This window comes from Sus scrofa, chromosome 2 (genome assembly GCF_000003025.6).
Source record: "Sus scrofa isolate TJ Tabasco breed Duroc chromosome 2, Sscrofa11.1, whole genome shotgun sequence".
Lineage (NCBI taxonomy): Eukaryota > Metazoa > Chordata > Mammalia > Artiodactyla > Suidae > Sus > Sus scrofa.
In genome coordinates, this window is record NC_010444.4 from 119,420,294 (window position 1) to 119,434,401 (window position 14,108).

General features: G+C 36.1%; 1 protein-coding gene across 1 annotated transcript in view; it reads right to left on the bottom strand.

Annotated features, from left to right (window-relative positions):
• PGGT1B (protein geranylgeranyltransferase type I subunit beta) overlaps nt 1-14,108 on the bottom strand; it is a 54,143-nt gene that overhangs the window by 33,602 nt on the left and 6,433 nt on the right. The window contains exons 2-4 of the mRNA XM_003123848.6: nt 13,490-13,608; nt 1,744-1,811; nt 888-1,039 (exon numbers count right to left, since the gene is read on the bottom strand). Of these exons, the coding sequence (XP_003123896.3) occupies nt 888-1,039; nt 1,744-1,811; nt 13,490-13,608 (339 nt within the window). The remainder of the gene's footprint in view (nt 1-887; nt 1,040-1,743; nt 1,812-13,489; nt 13,609-14,108) is intronic.

Sequence of the window (14,108 nt, forward strand, 5' to 3'; positions counted from 1 at the left end):
TAACAACATAGCAGGATTTGTTTGCAAAGTCTTTCCTTTAGACAGAATCATCATTGCTTTATCACTTCCTGGACTTAAAAAATGTTTCATTTTATTTTTTTTGTCTTTCTAGGGCTGCATAAGGAGGGTGCCAAGGCTAGGGGTCAAATTGGAGCTCTATCTGTTGGCCTAGACCAGAGCCACAGCAACATGGAATCCGAACCGCATCTGCACCCTACACCACAGCACACAGCAATGCCAGATCCTAACCCACCAAGCAAAGCCAGGGATCAAATCTGTGTCCTCATGGATGCTAGTCAGATTTGTTCCCACTGAGCCACGAGAGGAACTCCAAAAAAAGTCTCCTTTTAAAACTCTAGGAAGATTCTTTTTTCATTAAACACAACACTCAAACCATCAAATATTAATGAACTCATTAATTTCTTTTTCTGTCCTTTAAAAGTGTCATGGAAACTACCTACACTAGAATACAATATAATATTCAATGTTCATCCCTTTCTTCCTCTACCTCACTATGTCTTAAAGCATAAAATGATGTCTGCTTCAAAATACTTTTTACCCAGAAAGTAAATTAAAGTATATCCTAATCCCGAAGCTATTTAATCATTTATTTATGGATATATTATCTCCTTTCTTAAAAACAATGAAATGACAATAGGAATAGAAAAGTTTTGCTATTGCGATTACTTTTATTTTCATCCACATAAAAAATATTTGATTGCTAAGGCACTCAAACCATATGTATACAGAGACCTTTAGGTGATTCTAATAAGAATTTATTATAATAAACTCTATAGTTCTAATACAGTATTATATCCATTTTTAGTTTCAAAAAATTTTTCTTAGAAAGAAAAAAGGGGGGGCAAGTAACAAAGAATGACCCATACCTCCCGTCTTCTAGTTGAAGGGCTCTCAAGCCTGCTAAGCAAGCTTCTTTATTTACTCGGCTTAGGTCATCTCCAAGAATAACTAGGCATGAAAGGCCAGTGTAGGTCATTGCTATGTGGCCACTATCATAAGGATGAGCTGTTCCAGGATTCTAGATTCAAAATTAATATAATGTTAATTAGAAAAAATGAAGTGAAATTTTACTTCATTATGTAATTTGACACGAGGTTTCAGTAAATAATAAAATTAAATATTGCTTGTACTGCTTGTATAGACACCTGATAGAGAAAAACAAAACTCAACTTTACATTTGTCTCAACATAAGTATGATTATATACTTTCCAGGCCACATAATTTTAAAATTTATCTTCAAACTTTTATGGAAGTACATCTGATATTCAAATCAAATTATTTCAACTTCATATCTGACCAGCATATCACTAATAATTTAAGCATTATAAAGCCAGAGAAGCATGTAGAAATCATTCTTTTATGCTGTACAAATTCAAATTAAACACCACAGTAGTAATCACCATTTAAAAATACTACAACACTATAAAATAGAAAAATCTTATTCTGCTCTCATATATGGGTCAATTATTTGAGTCTCTACTAATACTGGTACTCAGAATAGCAAATTTTTAAAAATGCAAAGAGCTCATCAAGATAATAATATTGAAAAATTCTCTAGAGATAAAATTTCGCAAGTTCCAGTTCAGAATATACATCATTAGACAGTCCTCAGCTACACTGAAACTTGGAACCTTGGTTTTTTCCATATACTTTCACAGTTTTCTTTCTCACTAAAATTTCTCCACCCTCTTCGGCCTTCTTCCCAACTCGAATAGAACCAACCTTTGATGGATTGAATGGAATACCCAGGTATGAAGAGCCTCGGAAACCACAACGATTTAGGTTTGATCCTAGAAAACAAAAATATGTACTTATTTAAAGTGTATCTTTTTTTGTACAGATTCTAAAGCAGTGCAATTATACAACCTTTCAGAAACAAGACTATTTTAGTACCAAAGCTTTCTCACTGTCTCCCTTTTCATGCTAGCTAATGCTGAATGCTTACTACGTGCCTGGTCTGCTCTAGGAGATTTACAGGAATTTCCTCATTTAATTTCCAAACCAGTCCGAACCAAAATAATGATTTTCGACCATATACCTTTTGTTTAAGCCTACCTCACCACATACAAAATGCTTTCATACTTTTCTTAAAGGACCATTTTTCTTGTGATCAACATTTCAATTCCTTATTCTATAAAACAGAAAGGAGAGGCCAAGATACCAAGCGGCATGTCAAGGTAACAGCTGGTTAGCAATACAAAAGGATCTAGAGTCCTAATATCCCATACAATGTCTTTTTACTTTAATTCACTGCTTCTTTACAGGGGAGAGACCTAAAGGCATAACTGCTCTATAGTCACAGAAAATACATGTACTTTGTATTTCAGAATTAGAAAGACTTTAATTCTGAGTCTAAAAACCCACTTTGCTTTGAAGTACAAAAGAATGCCATAAGTGGCACTTAGTCTCTATTCAAAGTATATTTACTTGTGCAAATATTTTTCCTACCTAATAATTTTTATTTTTCAAGATATCAATAGAACATAACTGGGAACTTAAGAAAGAAAATAGTTTTATCCATGAAAAGGGAACCCTTGTGCACTGTTGTTACAGCCACTATGGAAAACAGTATGGACATTCTTCAAAAAATTAAAAATATGACTACATATGATCTAGCAATTCCACTTCTGGGCATATATATCCAAAGAAAATACCATCATTATCTCAAATAGATATCTGTACTCTTATGTTCACTGCAGCATTATTCACAACAGCCAAGACATGGAAACAACCTAAGTGTCAAATAGACAAATGGATAGAGCATATGTGAGATATACTTTATATACATATAAAATGTCTCACACACACACACACACACACACACACGGGAATTATTATCCAGCCATCAAAAAGAAGGAAGCCCTCCCTTTCATAACAATATGTATGAACCTTGAGGGCATTGTGCTAAGTAAAATAAGCCACACAGAGAAAGACATATACTGTATGTTCTTACCTATATTCGTAATCTAAAAAAGCTGAACTCACAGAAACAGAGAGTAGAATAGAAGTTGTCATGGCTGACCGGGGGCGTGATGGGGAGATGCTGGCCAAAAGGTACAAACTTTTAATTCTCAGATGAGTAAGTTGTGAGGATCTAATGCATGTACAGCATGATGATTACAGTTAACAATACTTACTATATACTTGGAAATTTTTCAGACCATAGACCTTAAATGTTATCACCACACACATACAAGAAGGAATTATGTGAGGGGAATGGAAGTGTTAACTAACCTTACTGTATAACTCTCTTACAACATACACTTGTTTCAAATAATCATGCTGTACATCTTAAACTTACATCTCAATAAAGCTGGAAAAAAAGAAATGTAATAGAAATGAAAAATAAGAAATTAATTATGGTTTTAAGAACTATTATAAAATTAGCATAATAGATGTAGAAGGTAGGAATGTAGTATCAACAGACTGTACATGCACTGCTAATAAAAAAAAAAAATCAAGTTGACTTAAAAATAGGCTCCAATATGAAGAATCAGCTTTGTATCTCTTATGACTGGTACATGACTAATCACAATAACTGGTTTTCACTCTTGTTTTTCTTCAAGTAGGTACTGTATGCTATTCAGCTTTATATCCCTTGAAATACTTAGAATAGTAGCTTATACATTAATTCTTTGAGTAATTTAGGAAACTTTACCCCTAAATTTAAAGATCTCCACCAAGCATCTTCCCCCATTAACAAAAGGAATTATTTAACAAACAATAATATTTTATTTAATGGTGATAATGATTTATTACTCAATGAATTTTATTACACTTACAGTTGTACACTGACCATCAAAACCAAATTTTACAGTGTTTCCATCCCAAACCCCCAGTGCATCCCCCTACCCCTCAGGTGATAATTATTTTGATGAACATAGTTCTTATCTTTCCTAAAAACTTTCCAATTGGTAAGCCATTTAATATATAATGAGTCATAAAAAGGCTTATACCCAGAGTTCCCATCGTGGCTCAGCAGAAACGAATCTGACTAGTATCCATGTGGACGCAGGTTCAATCCCTGGCCTCGCTCACTGGGTTAAGGATCCAGTGTTGCTGTGGCTGTGGCATAGGCCAGTGGCTACAGCTCTGATTCAACCCCTAGCCTGGGAACCTCCATATGCCATGGGTGTGGCCCTAAAAAGACAAAAAAAAGGCTCATACCCTTTGACTTGGTAATGATGCACTTGAGAATCTACTCCAGTAAACTTCAAATGTGAGATAGTGATATATGCACAGAAACACTTGCTACAGTATTATGATGGTTAAAAACTGTGAAGTGTCACAGAAGTCCAAGAGATTAATTATACTAAATCTACCAAAAGGAACATTGTACCTCTATTAAAAGTAATGCTGAGGAAAAACCATGTAGCAACATGGAGAACTGCATATGATCAAGTTAAGAGAAAAAGCAGGATACAAAAATATGTGTATTATAATTAAGCAAAGTGTGTTTATTATCAAAGTTCGGAAGGGAATAAAGTAATATTTTGTGGGATGATATGCATAAAGGTGAATTTTGTTCTCTGTGTCAGTCATTGTTGTCATTACAAATTACCACAACTTAATGACTTTAAACAATGTTCATTTATTATCTCACAGTTCTATAAGGTCAGAAGTCCAGGGCAGGTCTCATCAGGCTAAAATGAAAATGTTGCTAAGGCTACATTTCTTATTGGAGGCTCTGGGGAACAATTTGCCTACAAGTTCAATCAGGTTGTTCAGCAGAACCAAGTTCCTTGCAGTTGTGGGCCAACAGTCTCCATTCCTTTGCTAATTGCTGGCCGGGGGTCCCCTTAGCTCCTGGCAGCCACTCATGCCATTTTTGCATCTGGGCCCTCGTATCTCAGAATTAGCAAAGACGCTCTACTCTTTCTTATGCTTATTCTCTCTGGCATCCCTTTCTGCACTTCTCAGCCCCTTTTCATTGCATTTCTCTTGACTCTTCCGCCTTCTTCTCTATTAAGGGGTCAGGTGATCACACTGAGGCCGTATATATAAAACACCCAAAAATAAGCTCCATATTTTAAAGTCCGCTAATCAGTAACCTTAACTTCATCTGCAAAATCTGTAATACTTAGTGTTTGACTGAATAACCAGGGAACAGGAACTTTGGTGGGGGCTGGGGGGAACATCTTTAGAATTGTGTCTAATACTTCTTCCATATTTCATACTGGATATAATACTGTACTTTTAAAATCTAAAAATAAATCATCCCTTCCTTACCAAGTCATGGATGCCTTTATCCTTCTACCATTAAGTGTTTTAATTCCTCTTAATTAGGGGAGTGATAATGTCAAAAGGTATTTCCCAGACCCAGTATTTTATCTGATGCCTAAAATGTTTCCATATTATGACTTAAAATTTTGAAATCAGTTTTCCCCCCTTAGGGACTGCCTTTTTAAAAGTTAACGCTTTTTAGCTACTGACTGCTGATGGTCCTCTACGAAAATCCAGTCCTATTTCTATTTTTAATAGAAGAAATCTCTGATCCCATGTTTCCAGTCTGAGTCTATTACTTCCCTTGGGAAGCATTTCTGGAACCCCCCCCTAAGTTAGAGATTTCTGCCAGGCCTTTAAACAGAGGCTGACATATATTAAGAGTTAAATAACTATGCTTCTGAATGGAATTATTTTCTTAGAAATAAATGAATAGCAGTTCTATTTGCTCAATTAATAACTTTTCTGAAAAGCAACCAAAATACTGATGCTCAAAAATACCACACAAGGTTAGGAGACTGTGCCGTGGACACCTGGCATCAAACACAAGATCCTCTTTTTATTATCAGCACTGTGTTCTAGAAGCAAGTAACAACCTCTGTGAGCTGGTTCCCTCCATTTCTGAACTAGGAACAGTGACAGACTTCAAGCAGTATCTAGCGGGGTTCCTCTAAAGATTAAAGGGTATGTTTAGATTGTGTTTAGCACAGTGACTAAGGCGCAATAAATAGTAACCAGTTACAGGAATTCCCATTGTAGTGCAGTAGAAACAAACCCGACTAGGATCCATGAGGATGCAGGTTCGATCCCTGGTCTTGCTCAGCGGGTTAAAGATCCAGCATTGCTGTGAGCTGTGGTGTAGCTCGCAGATGTGGCCTGTTTCCCATGTTGCTGTGCCTGTGGCTATGGCATTGGCCAGCGGCTACAGCTTCGATTTGACTCCTAGCCTGGGAACTTCTATATGCCACAGGTACAGCTCTAAAGAGAAAAAAAGAAAAAAGAAAAAAGAAAAAAGAAAAAAAAATGAGTTAGATTTTATCAGAAATGAAATATGAGGAAATTAACAGCTCTTGTTATAATTTAACAAGGGCTGTTTTCTTTAAAAAAAAAAAAAAAAAGGCCTTTTCTTCTCTTTTCAAAAGAGAGTACATATTGTCACCTTAAAAAAATTCATTGGGCAAGTCCTTGTGGTTACTGTCAAGATTTGTCTGCTATTGTGTATTCCTTTGTAATTGTAGTAAGGTAACCTATTCATGATAATTATTACAGTATAAACATGCAATTTATTCCAAATTTACAACTAGAGGCAGGGTAAAGCTTAAACTTCTTTGGAGGTTATTAGATAGCACCATCTAGTGTTTCTTTTTTTTTTTTAAAGTGATGTTTATTTATTTATTTATTTATTTTTTGTCTTTTTGCTATTTCTTTGGGCCGCTTCCGTGGCATATGGAGGTTCCCAGGCTAGGGGTCCAATTGGAGCTGTAGCTGCTGGCCTACACCAGAGCCACAGCAACACGGGATCCGAGCCGCATTTGCAACCGGCACCACAGCTCACAGCAACGCCGGATCGTTAACCCACTGAGCAAGGGCAGGGACCAAACCCACAACCTCATGGTTCCTAGTCGGATTCGTTAACCACTGCACCACGACGGGAACTCCCCCATCTAGTGTTTCTATTCAGCAGTAACCAAGCAAACAAAGTATGGTTTGGCTGATCAAGAGAATCAAGTATAGTTCTAAAATATACAGCTGCTTCTAGGTCCTAACCCCGGGCCACATCAAAACCCTCAGAGTAGGTCCTAGACAATCATCTACAAGAAAGAAAAACAATCCCTGTTTGATATGCAGTCAGAATTGAGAACCACTTATTTGGTGAATGAATGCATCTATGAAATCGAACTAGTTTACCTCGTTCTATGAAAATACTTTAGACAGTTGTATATCATAAAAACCCAGGTTACTTTAAAAAATGAAGTTGAGAAGTTCCCGTCGTGGCACAGTGGTTAATGAATCCGACTAGGAACCATGAGGTTGCGGGTTTGGTCCCTGCCCTTGCTCAGTGGGTTAACGATCCGGCATTGCCGTGAGCTGTGGTGTAGGTCGCAGACGTGGCTCGGATCCTGCCTTGCTGTGGCTCTGGCGTAGGCCAGTGGCTACAGCTACAATTCGACCCCTAGCCTGGGAACCTCCATATGCCGTGGGAGCGGCCCAAAGAAATAGCAAAAAAAACCACAGAAAACAAAAAACAAACAAACAAAAAAAAAGAAGTTGAGTAGATGGAAAGAAAAGGAGAAGCAGCAAAAGCAGGAACATGTACATGGCTATTATGTGTATAATGCACATATGTGTATTTATATGTGAGTATGTAGAGGGATGGGTTATTAGAGAATATAATGTGTTCAGCTATCAACTATAAGGAAAAATAATCCCTTGATCACATGCCTGTACATGAAAGATAATTATTAAGTTATAAAGCGGACTTCTGCCTGATGACTGGGTCCCATTTCACTTTACAATTTAGGATTCTACCTTTTTTTTTTTTTGTCTTTTTGCCATTTCTTGGGCCGCTTCTGCGGCATATGGAGGTTCCCAGGCTAGGGGTCTAATTGGAGCTGTAGCCACCGGCCTACGCCAGAGCCACAGCAACGCGGGATCCGAGCTGAGTCTGCGACCTACACCACAGTTCATGGCAACGCCGGATCCTTAACCCACTGAGCAGGGGCAGGGATCGAACCTGCAACCTCATGGTTCCTAGTCAGATTCGTTAACCACTACGCCACGACAGGAACTCCTAGGATTCTACTATTAAGCTCACAATAAACACCAACTGTATGTCAAGCACCATAAAAACAGTGCATTTAGACATTCTCTAAAAAACAAAGAAAATGGTTATAAACCAGTACAATGCAAAACTTTAATGAGAACTTTAGGAGTTCCTTCGTGGCTTGGTGGATTAAGGAGCTGGCATTGTCATTGCCGTGGCTTTGGTTATTGGCTGTGACATGGGTTCGATCCCTGGCCTAGGTTCGATTCTTTTACATGTCATGGGCATGGCCAAAAAAAGAGAGTTTTACACGATTTATTTTAATCAGCAGAGTTACATTTACTTTTCATAAGAAGAAAGTAATGTACTTCCCTTCAAGAGAAAATTTTATTGTGAAAGATAAAGTAAAAATACATAAAAAATTAAAAGACAACTCTTGGGTTAAAATATCACCACACTATTAATTGCGGTCATGCTGCCTGAAAAGAATCCAAAACTTGATTTGGTCATTTTCATAACTTTCTAATCCTCATTTTGAAAGTTAGGTTTCTGCACTAAGCGAACAGAATTCAAATGAGGAATTTGGCAATTTTATACTGTAAAAATGGACATTTATATTTTACAGCTATAGAAATAATTCCTCACAGGTATCAAGGAACACAAGGTTTCCTAATAAAAGGACACCGTGCACAACACCTTGTTTCAGGATGTCAAAAGAGACCCAAAGTAAATAAAACATTCTGTAGCTTAAAAAAATTTTTTTTAATATCTATTTTCTAAATGTCACAGTAGGATCTAGGTCAGTTAAACAGAAGGTGGGTGGGAGACTTTCTTTCATAGAGATTAGAAGTGTAATAGTGTTTCACCCAACAAAATAGTAAATTAAGAATTTGGAAATGCAGGAAGACTGCAAAAATCTGTTGTAGAGCCTACAGATATGTGACTAGGTACATGCAGCTGGGGACAGAAACCAACCAACCACTATGAGATTATCTTTGCAAAAAATTCTTCATCTACAATGCTTCCCAAATAAATGCTCTGTAACTTCTAAAATGTGTAACATGTTCAATTCAGCCACATGAAACTATACTTATATTTTTAGCATGTTATTTTAAAAAGGTAGCAGTCTGACCGAAAGTCTACTAAAAATATTAAATCATTAAACATTTTACCTTTTAATATTAAACCACCTTATCTATATTTCTAAACACTTAACCCAAATGTTTTATAAGCTCTGCTATGGGACAGATAATAGATTTATTTTCCTTTGTAGCCATAAGACAATTTCAGAATTCTCATTAAAAAAAAAAAAAAGATCCCTATCTCACAGAAAAGCCTATGTGATAAACATAGCACCTATTGCACTGGATCCGTATTAGAAAAATTGAAAATTAGGAACAGAAAATCGTATTCTAATTATACCTTTAGTATTAACTAGCTATAATACTGTGGACAAATTATTATTCTCCTGGGATCCTAATATCTTTATTTGTAAAATGATGGATTATATAACATTCCTTGTTTGATTCTAGCTCCAAAATTCTCTGGTTGTGCCCCTGATTAGAAAAGGCAAGATACAATTCCCAGCCCGATCCCTGTGTTTCCTAAATATTTGCTGATGCTGATGAGCAGGGCCCCAACCCTCCAAAGGTCTGACCACATACTTATTACTAGAATACCACTAGGGTCTTTACAACCGTGGAATTAAGTGGAAGGTCAGGGTTAATTACGATTAAATATTCACAATGTACTTAAGTGCCATACATGAGAGTCTCCACTAGGGACCTATGTAACTTCAACTGTAAAGCAGCACTGGGACTTGGAGTCAGAAGCCAAGGATTTTACTCTGACTCTATTACTTAACATCTGTGTGTGGCCTTAGGCAGGTCTCTTAATCACTCTGCCTCTCACTTTCCATTTCTGGGGAAGGCAGATTAGAGAAAGAACAAATTTGATGATGTGCCTGATAGTGCTTTGAAAATTATAAAGTATTTAAATAATGCACAGTACTATTTCTGCCATTAGCAAAATATCAGTATTTTCGTTATAGCCATATAAATTGGTTTAGTTTTTATTTTTGTTGTGTTCTGAAGAGAGCTAAGGATTTTTTTAACTTGAATTTTTACATATAGAAACATATTTACTGTAAGCATTTAAACAATGCAGATATTTAGACTAAAACTAAAATACCATATCCTGCCATTTCCTACCTCTGTTCCCATCTACTTCCTCTTCTACAAAGATGATGAAGGCTTTTAGAGTTTTTTTCTACACATGGATGTTCACAGGTTTTTAAAACAAAGCACTCCTGTCAATGTTATTTATCATTTAACCATATAAGATAAACAGTTTCATGTCAGTACATACAGATCTATCTCAAGCACTTTATTATTGCACAGTTCTTTTTATTAGACCATAATTTATTTAACTTTTTCATTTTGGTGGATATTTATTTTGTTTCTAATTTACCACTGCATCAAACAATGCCAAAAGAAACATTCTTCTACACAGATTTTTGTACACATGTATTAGTTTCTGGAGGTTATCAACAACTTATCATAAACCTAGTGGCCTTAAAGAACAGAAATTTATTCTCTCTTAGTTCTAGAGCCCAGAAGTCTAAAATCAAGTTGTTAGCAGGGTTGGTTCCCTGTGGAGGCTCTGACGGAAAATCCACTTGATGCCCCTCTCTTAGTTTCTGGTGGCTTAGGGCAGTCCTGATGCTCCTTACCATGCTGAGCCTCCAATCTCTGCCTCTGTCTTTACGTGGCCTTTCCCTGTGTCTCCGATCTCCCTCTCCTCTCTCCTTTAAGGACAGCAGTCACTGACCTTGAGATCCTTACTTAATTATACATGCAGAGACCCTGATTCCAAACCTGGTCACATTCTGAGGTTCTGGTGGATATACCTTTTGGGCACCATTACTCAACTAACTACAGCATACATGAGAATATGTGAGGGTAAAATATTATACTGCTAAAATGCTCTTCCAGAAGTTGCAGTAATTTTCACTTACAGTGAAAGAATAATGAGTTACAGAAAGCACATTCTATTCAGTCAGCAAATGCCTTATAAATGAGAATATGTCTGAGAAGCCAGCGGACACACTAGGCTAAACATGAAAATACAGAAAGGAGGAACAGTAAAGTAGGAAAAGGTTCAGGTAATTTAGCAGTCCAAGCAAATTTTGGTGCTCTAGGTACCAAAATGGAAAAGAAATGTAAGAGAGATGCATCTCCTACCTACTGGATGTTTACAATTCAGATGTAAGCAAAAATATTTTAAGCAATAGTAGAGCAGCAGTGACTGAAAAAAATAAGAAATTAGCAATAGGCTTCAATTCAATCAAGTCCATGGAGCTGAAAGTATAAAGAGAAAGAGAATTCTGATGGATCTCAGAAGAGATGGCGAGTATCAAACCTAATTCAAAAAATTTTCCAAACTTTCATCCAAGTACAACAAACAGCTCAATGAACATTTGCAAAGTAAACTCACCTGTATGACCAGCACTCAGCTCAAGAAAAGGTACATAACTAGCATCCCAGGAGCACTGTTTCCTTCTTGCCACTGTCCTGTTGCTCCAATTGGTTTCACCTACTTCTTCTTCTTTTTTTTTTTAATAAATAGAGTAATACACCATATACATCTTTATCTCAAACTGTGTTTGTGACATTCATTCAAATTTTGGCATATAGGTCTAGAATGTTCTTTCCCTTTACTGGATACTATTCCCTTGTGCGAATGCTAATACATCATTTACCTATTACAGCAATGACGGATAGCTTGTATACTCCTACTTCTGGTTCCTGTGAAAAATACTGCTATGAACATTCTACTACATATCTTTTGGTGAACACTTTTTTATCTTTTTTGTTCGTTATGTACTAGGGAGTAGAATTGCTAGCTCAAAGAATACATATATGTTCAGTTTTAGTAAATATTGCCAAATAATAGCTGTAAAATAGTAGTTGTAGTTGTATGGCATTTTCATCAACATTTGCCATTTTCCAGCTTTTTCGTTTTGGCCATTCCAGTGAGTATGCTGCAAACACTATTAGGGAAAATATGAAAGTTCAGATAATAGTCAGCAAAGCTCTTACAACAAAAGATCAAATAATGGAAAAAGTAAGAAATCTTTGAAAAGAATATGGTTATTAATTAGCTCTATCATGAAGTCAACGAATAGTTCTTAAAAGTGGACAAAAATATTAAAAAAGGCAGAAAGTAGGAAATACAGCGAATAAGTGATTCGTGTCCTGGTAATTGTAACCAATAGCATGAGTTCTTTCACTAAAATGCTACGGTCACTATATTTCTAGAAAGATAACAATTATTTTATTCTAAAGAAATGAGTCTCATAAATATCTTCTAAAAATAACATAAAATATATTTTAGCAAAAACTTATAGTTTTCCCACGCACCACAATGTATAAACTTCTATTTGTAGTATGATAAATATATGTTTAAGAAACTACACTGCATAACTTGATCAGGACATGTATTTTCAGTAAACAAAAATTATACAAAATCTGTAACAAATTTGTAAAAATGATATAGAAACAAAGATCACAAACCTCAAGAACAATCAAGTAGGAAGCCACAAACTACATTTAACAGCATCTGCTGAGATCAAAGCTGTTTTTCTTTCTAAATAAAGCTTTAGCTTATTATTTCCTTGAAGTTCATCTGGGCGAGATTATACATGATTACTCCAACAATGAACCACACCGTTAATTTATAAATGCAACTCTTAAAAGAAAGGTAAGTGGTGACAGATAAAAACTGTATGATTTTCTGGGAGTTTATTTGCTTGATCTAATTCAATTCAAGGTTAGAATTTCTAATATTTATAAGTTAAATCAATCATAGGTATTTTACATTTAATGGAGTGACCAACAGAGTCTATAAAATGTATTCTTTTTAACTGATCAGTAATTTATGAATTTTGATAATTTACTTAGTTGATCAGAATGTATAAAGTTTGAAGAAGTATAAAAATGATTGAAGTATAAGTAAGAGCTTTAAGAAACCCTTAAAGAAATGCTAGTGGAACATTAGAGGGAAATCAGCCAAGAGACTGAAATGAAACTTTTTGATGATCAAGAGCTTTTCAGTCAAGTGACAAAAAGAATGGTTAGGAAAGAAAAATAGAGTGAATGCTACAAAACCAAGCAAACATAAATATGGAATACAAGTAATCAACACGCAGTTGTCAACATGGAGGTCCACCGCTTAGCATGGTGCACAACTGTGAATCTCCGCCTAACCCTAGACATCCCTAAATTGTTCTCTCCAGAGATTAACGATTAGACTTGGTTGGCATTGTGTCTGAATAGAAAGGGAATACTGCATTACAAACAAAACACATATGAATAAAATATGTTAACAGTTGATTAAAAATACTAAGATTTCCAAGTCCAACACATGGTATGCCAGGTAAAACTAGTCACACTAAAAATAAAATGCTAAAAACTCACTCACTGTCTTCTGTGGGAAGGACCTGCAGGGAGTAAATCCACTCTATTATATCATCTTTGTTGACCACATCTAAGGAGTCCAACATGTCCAGCCCAGAGAGCGCAAAAAACGCGATAGTCAACCTAAAAGACAAAAAATAGAAAATTCCATCTTAACTATCAAACAGTGAAGTCTGTTTGATTCAGAAGAATAATAAACTCATTCTAATTTTACAATAATTTAAATAGCCTCAACTTGCAGAAGCCAGAAAATCCAACTTATTCTTATAATTTAATAATATCAATCAAAGTTTTGTGGGTTTTTTTTGTCTTTTTAGGCCAGACCCATGGCACATGGAGGTTCCCAGGCTAAGGGTCCAATCTGAGCTAGAGCTGCCAGTCTGCAATAGCCACAGCAAAGCAGGATCCAAGCCATGTCTGCAACCTACACCACAGTTCACGGCAACGCCATATCCTTAACCCACTGAGTGAGGCCAGGGATCAAACCTGAAGCCTCATGGTTCCTAGTCAGATTCATTTCTGCTGCATTACAACGGGTACTCCCTGTGTTAATTTTGAATAAAGAGACATTTAAGGGTTAAGAAACCAATCCTACTCAACTGAAGTATACATGAATTCACTGA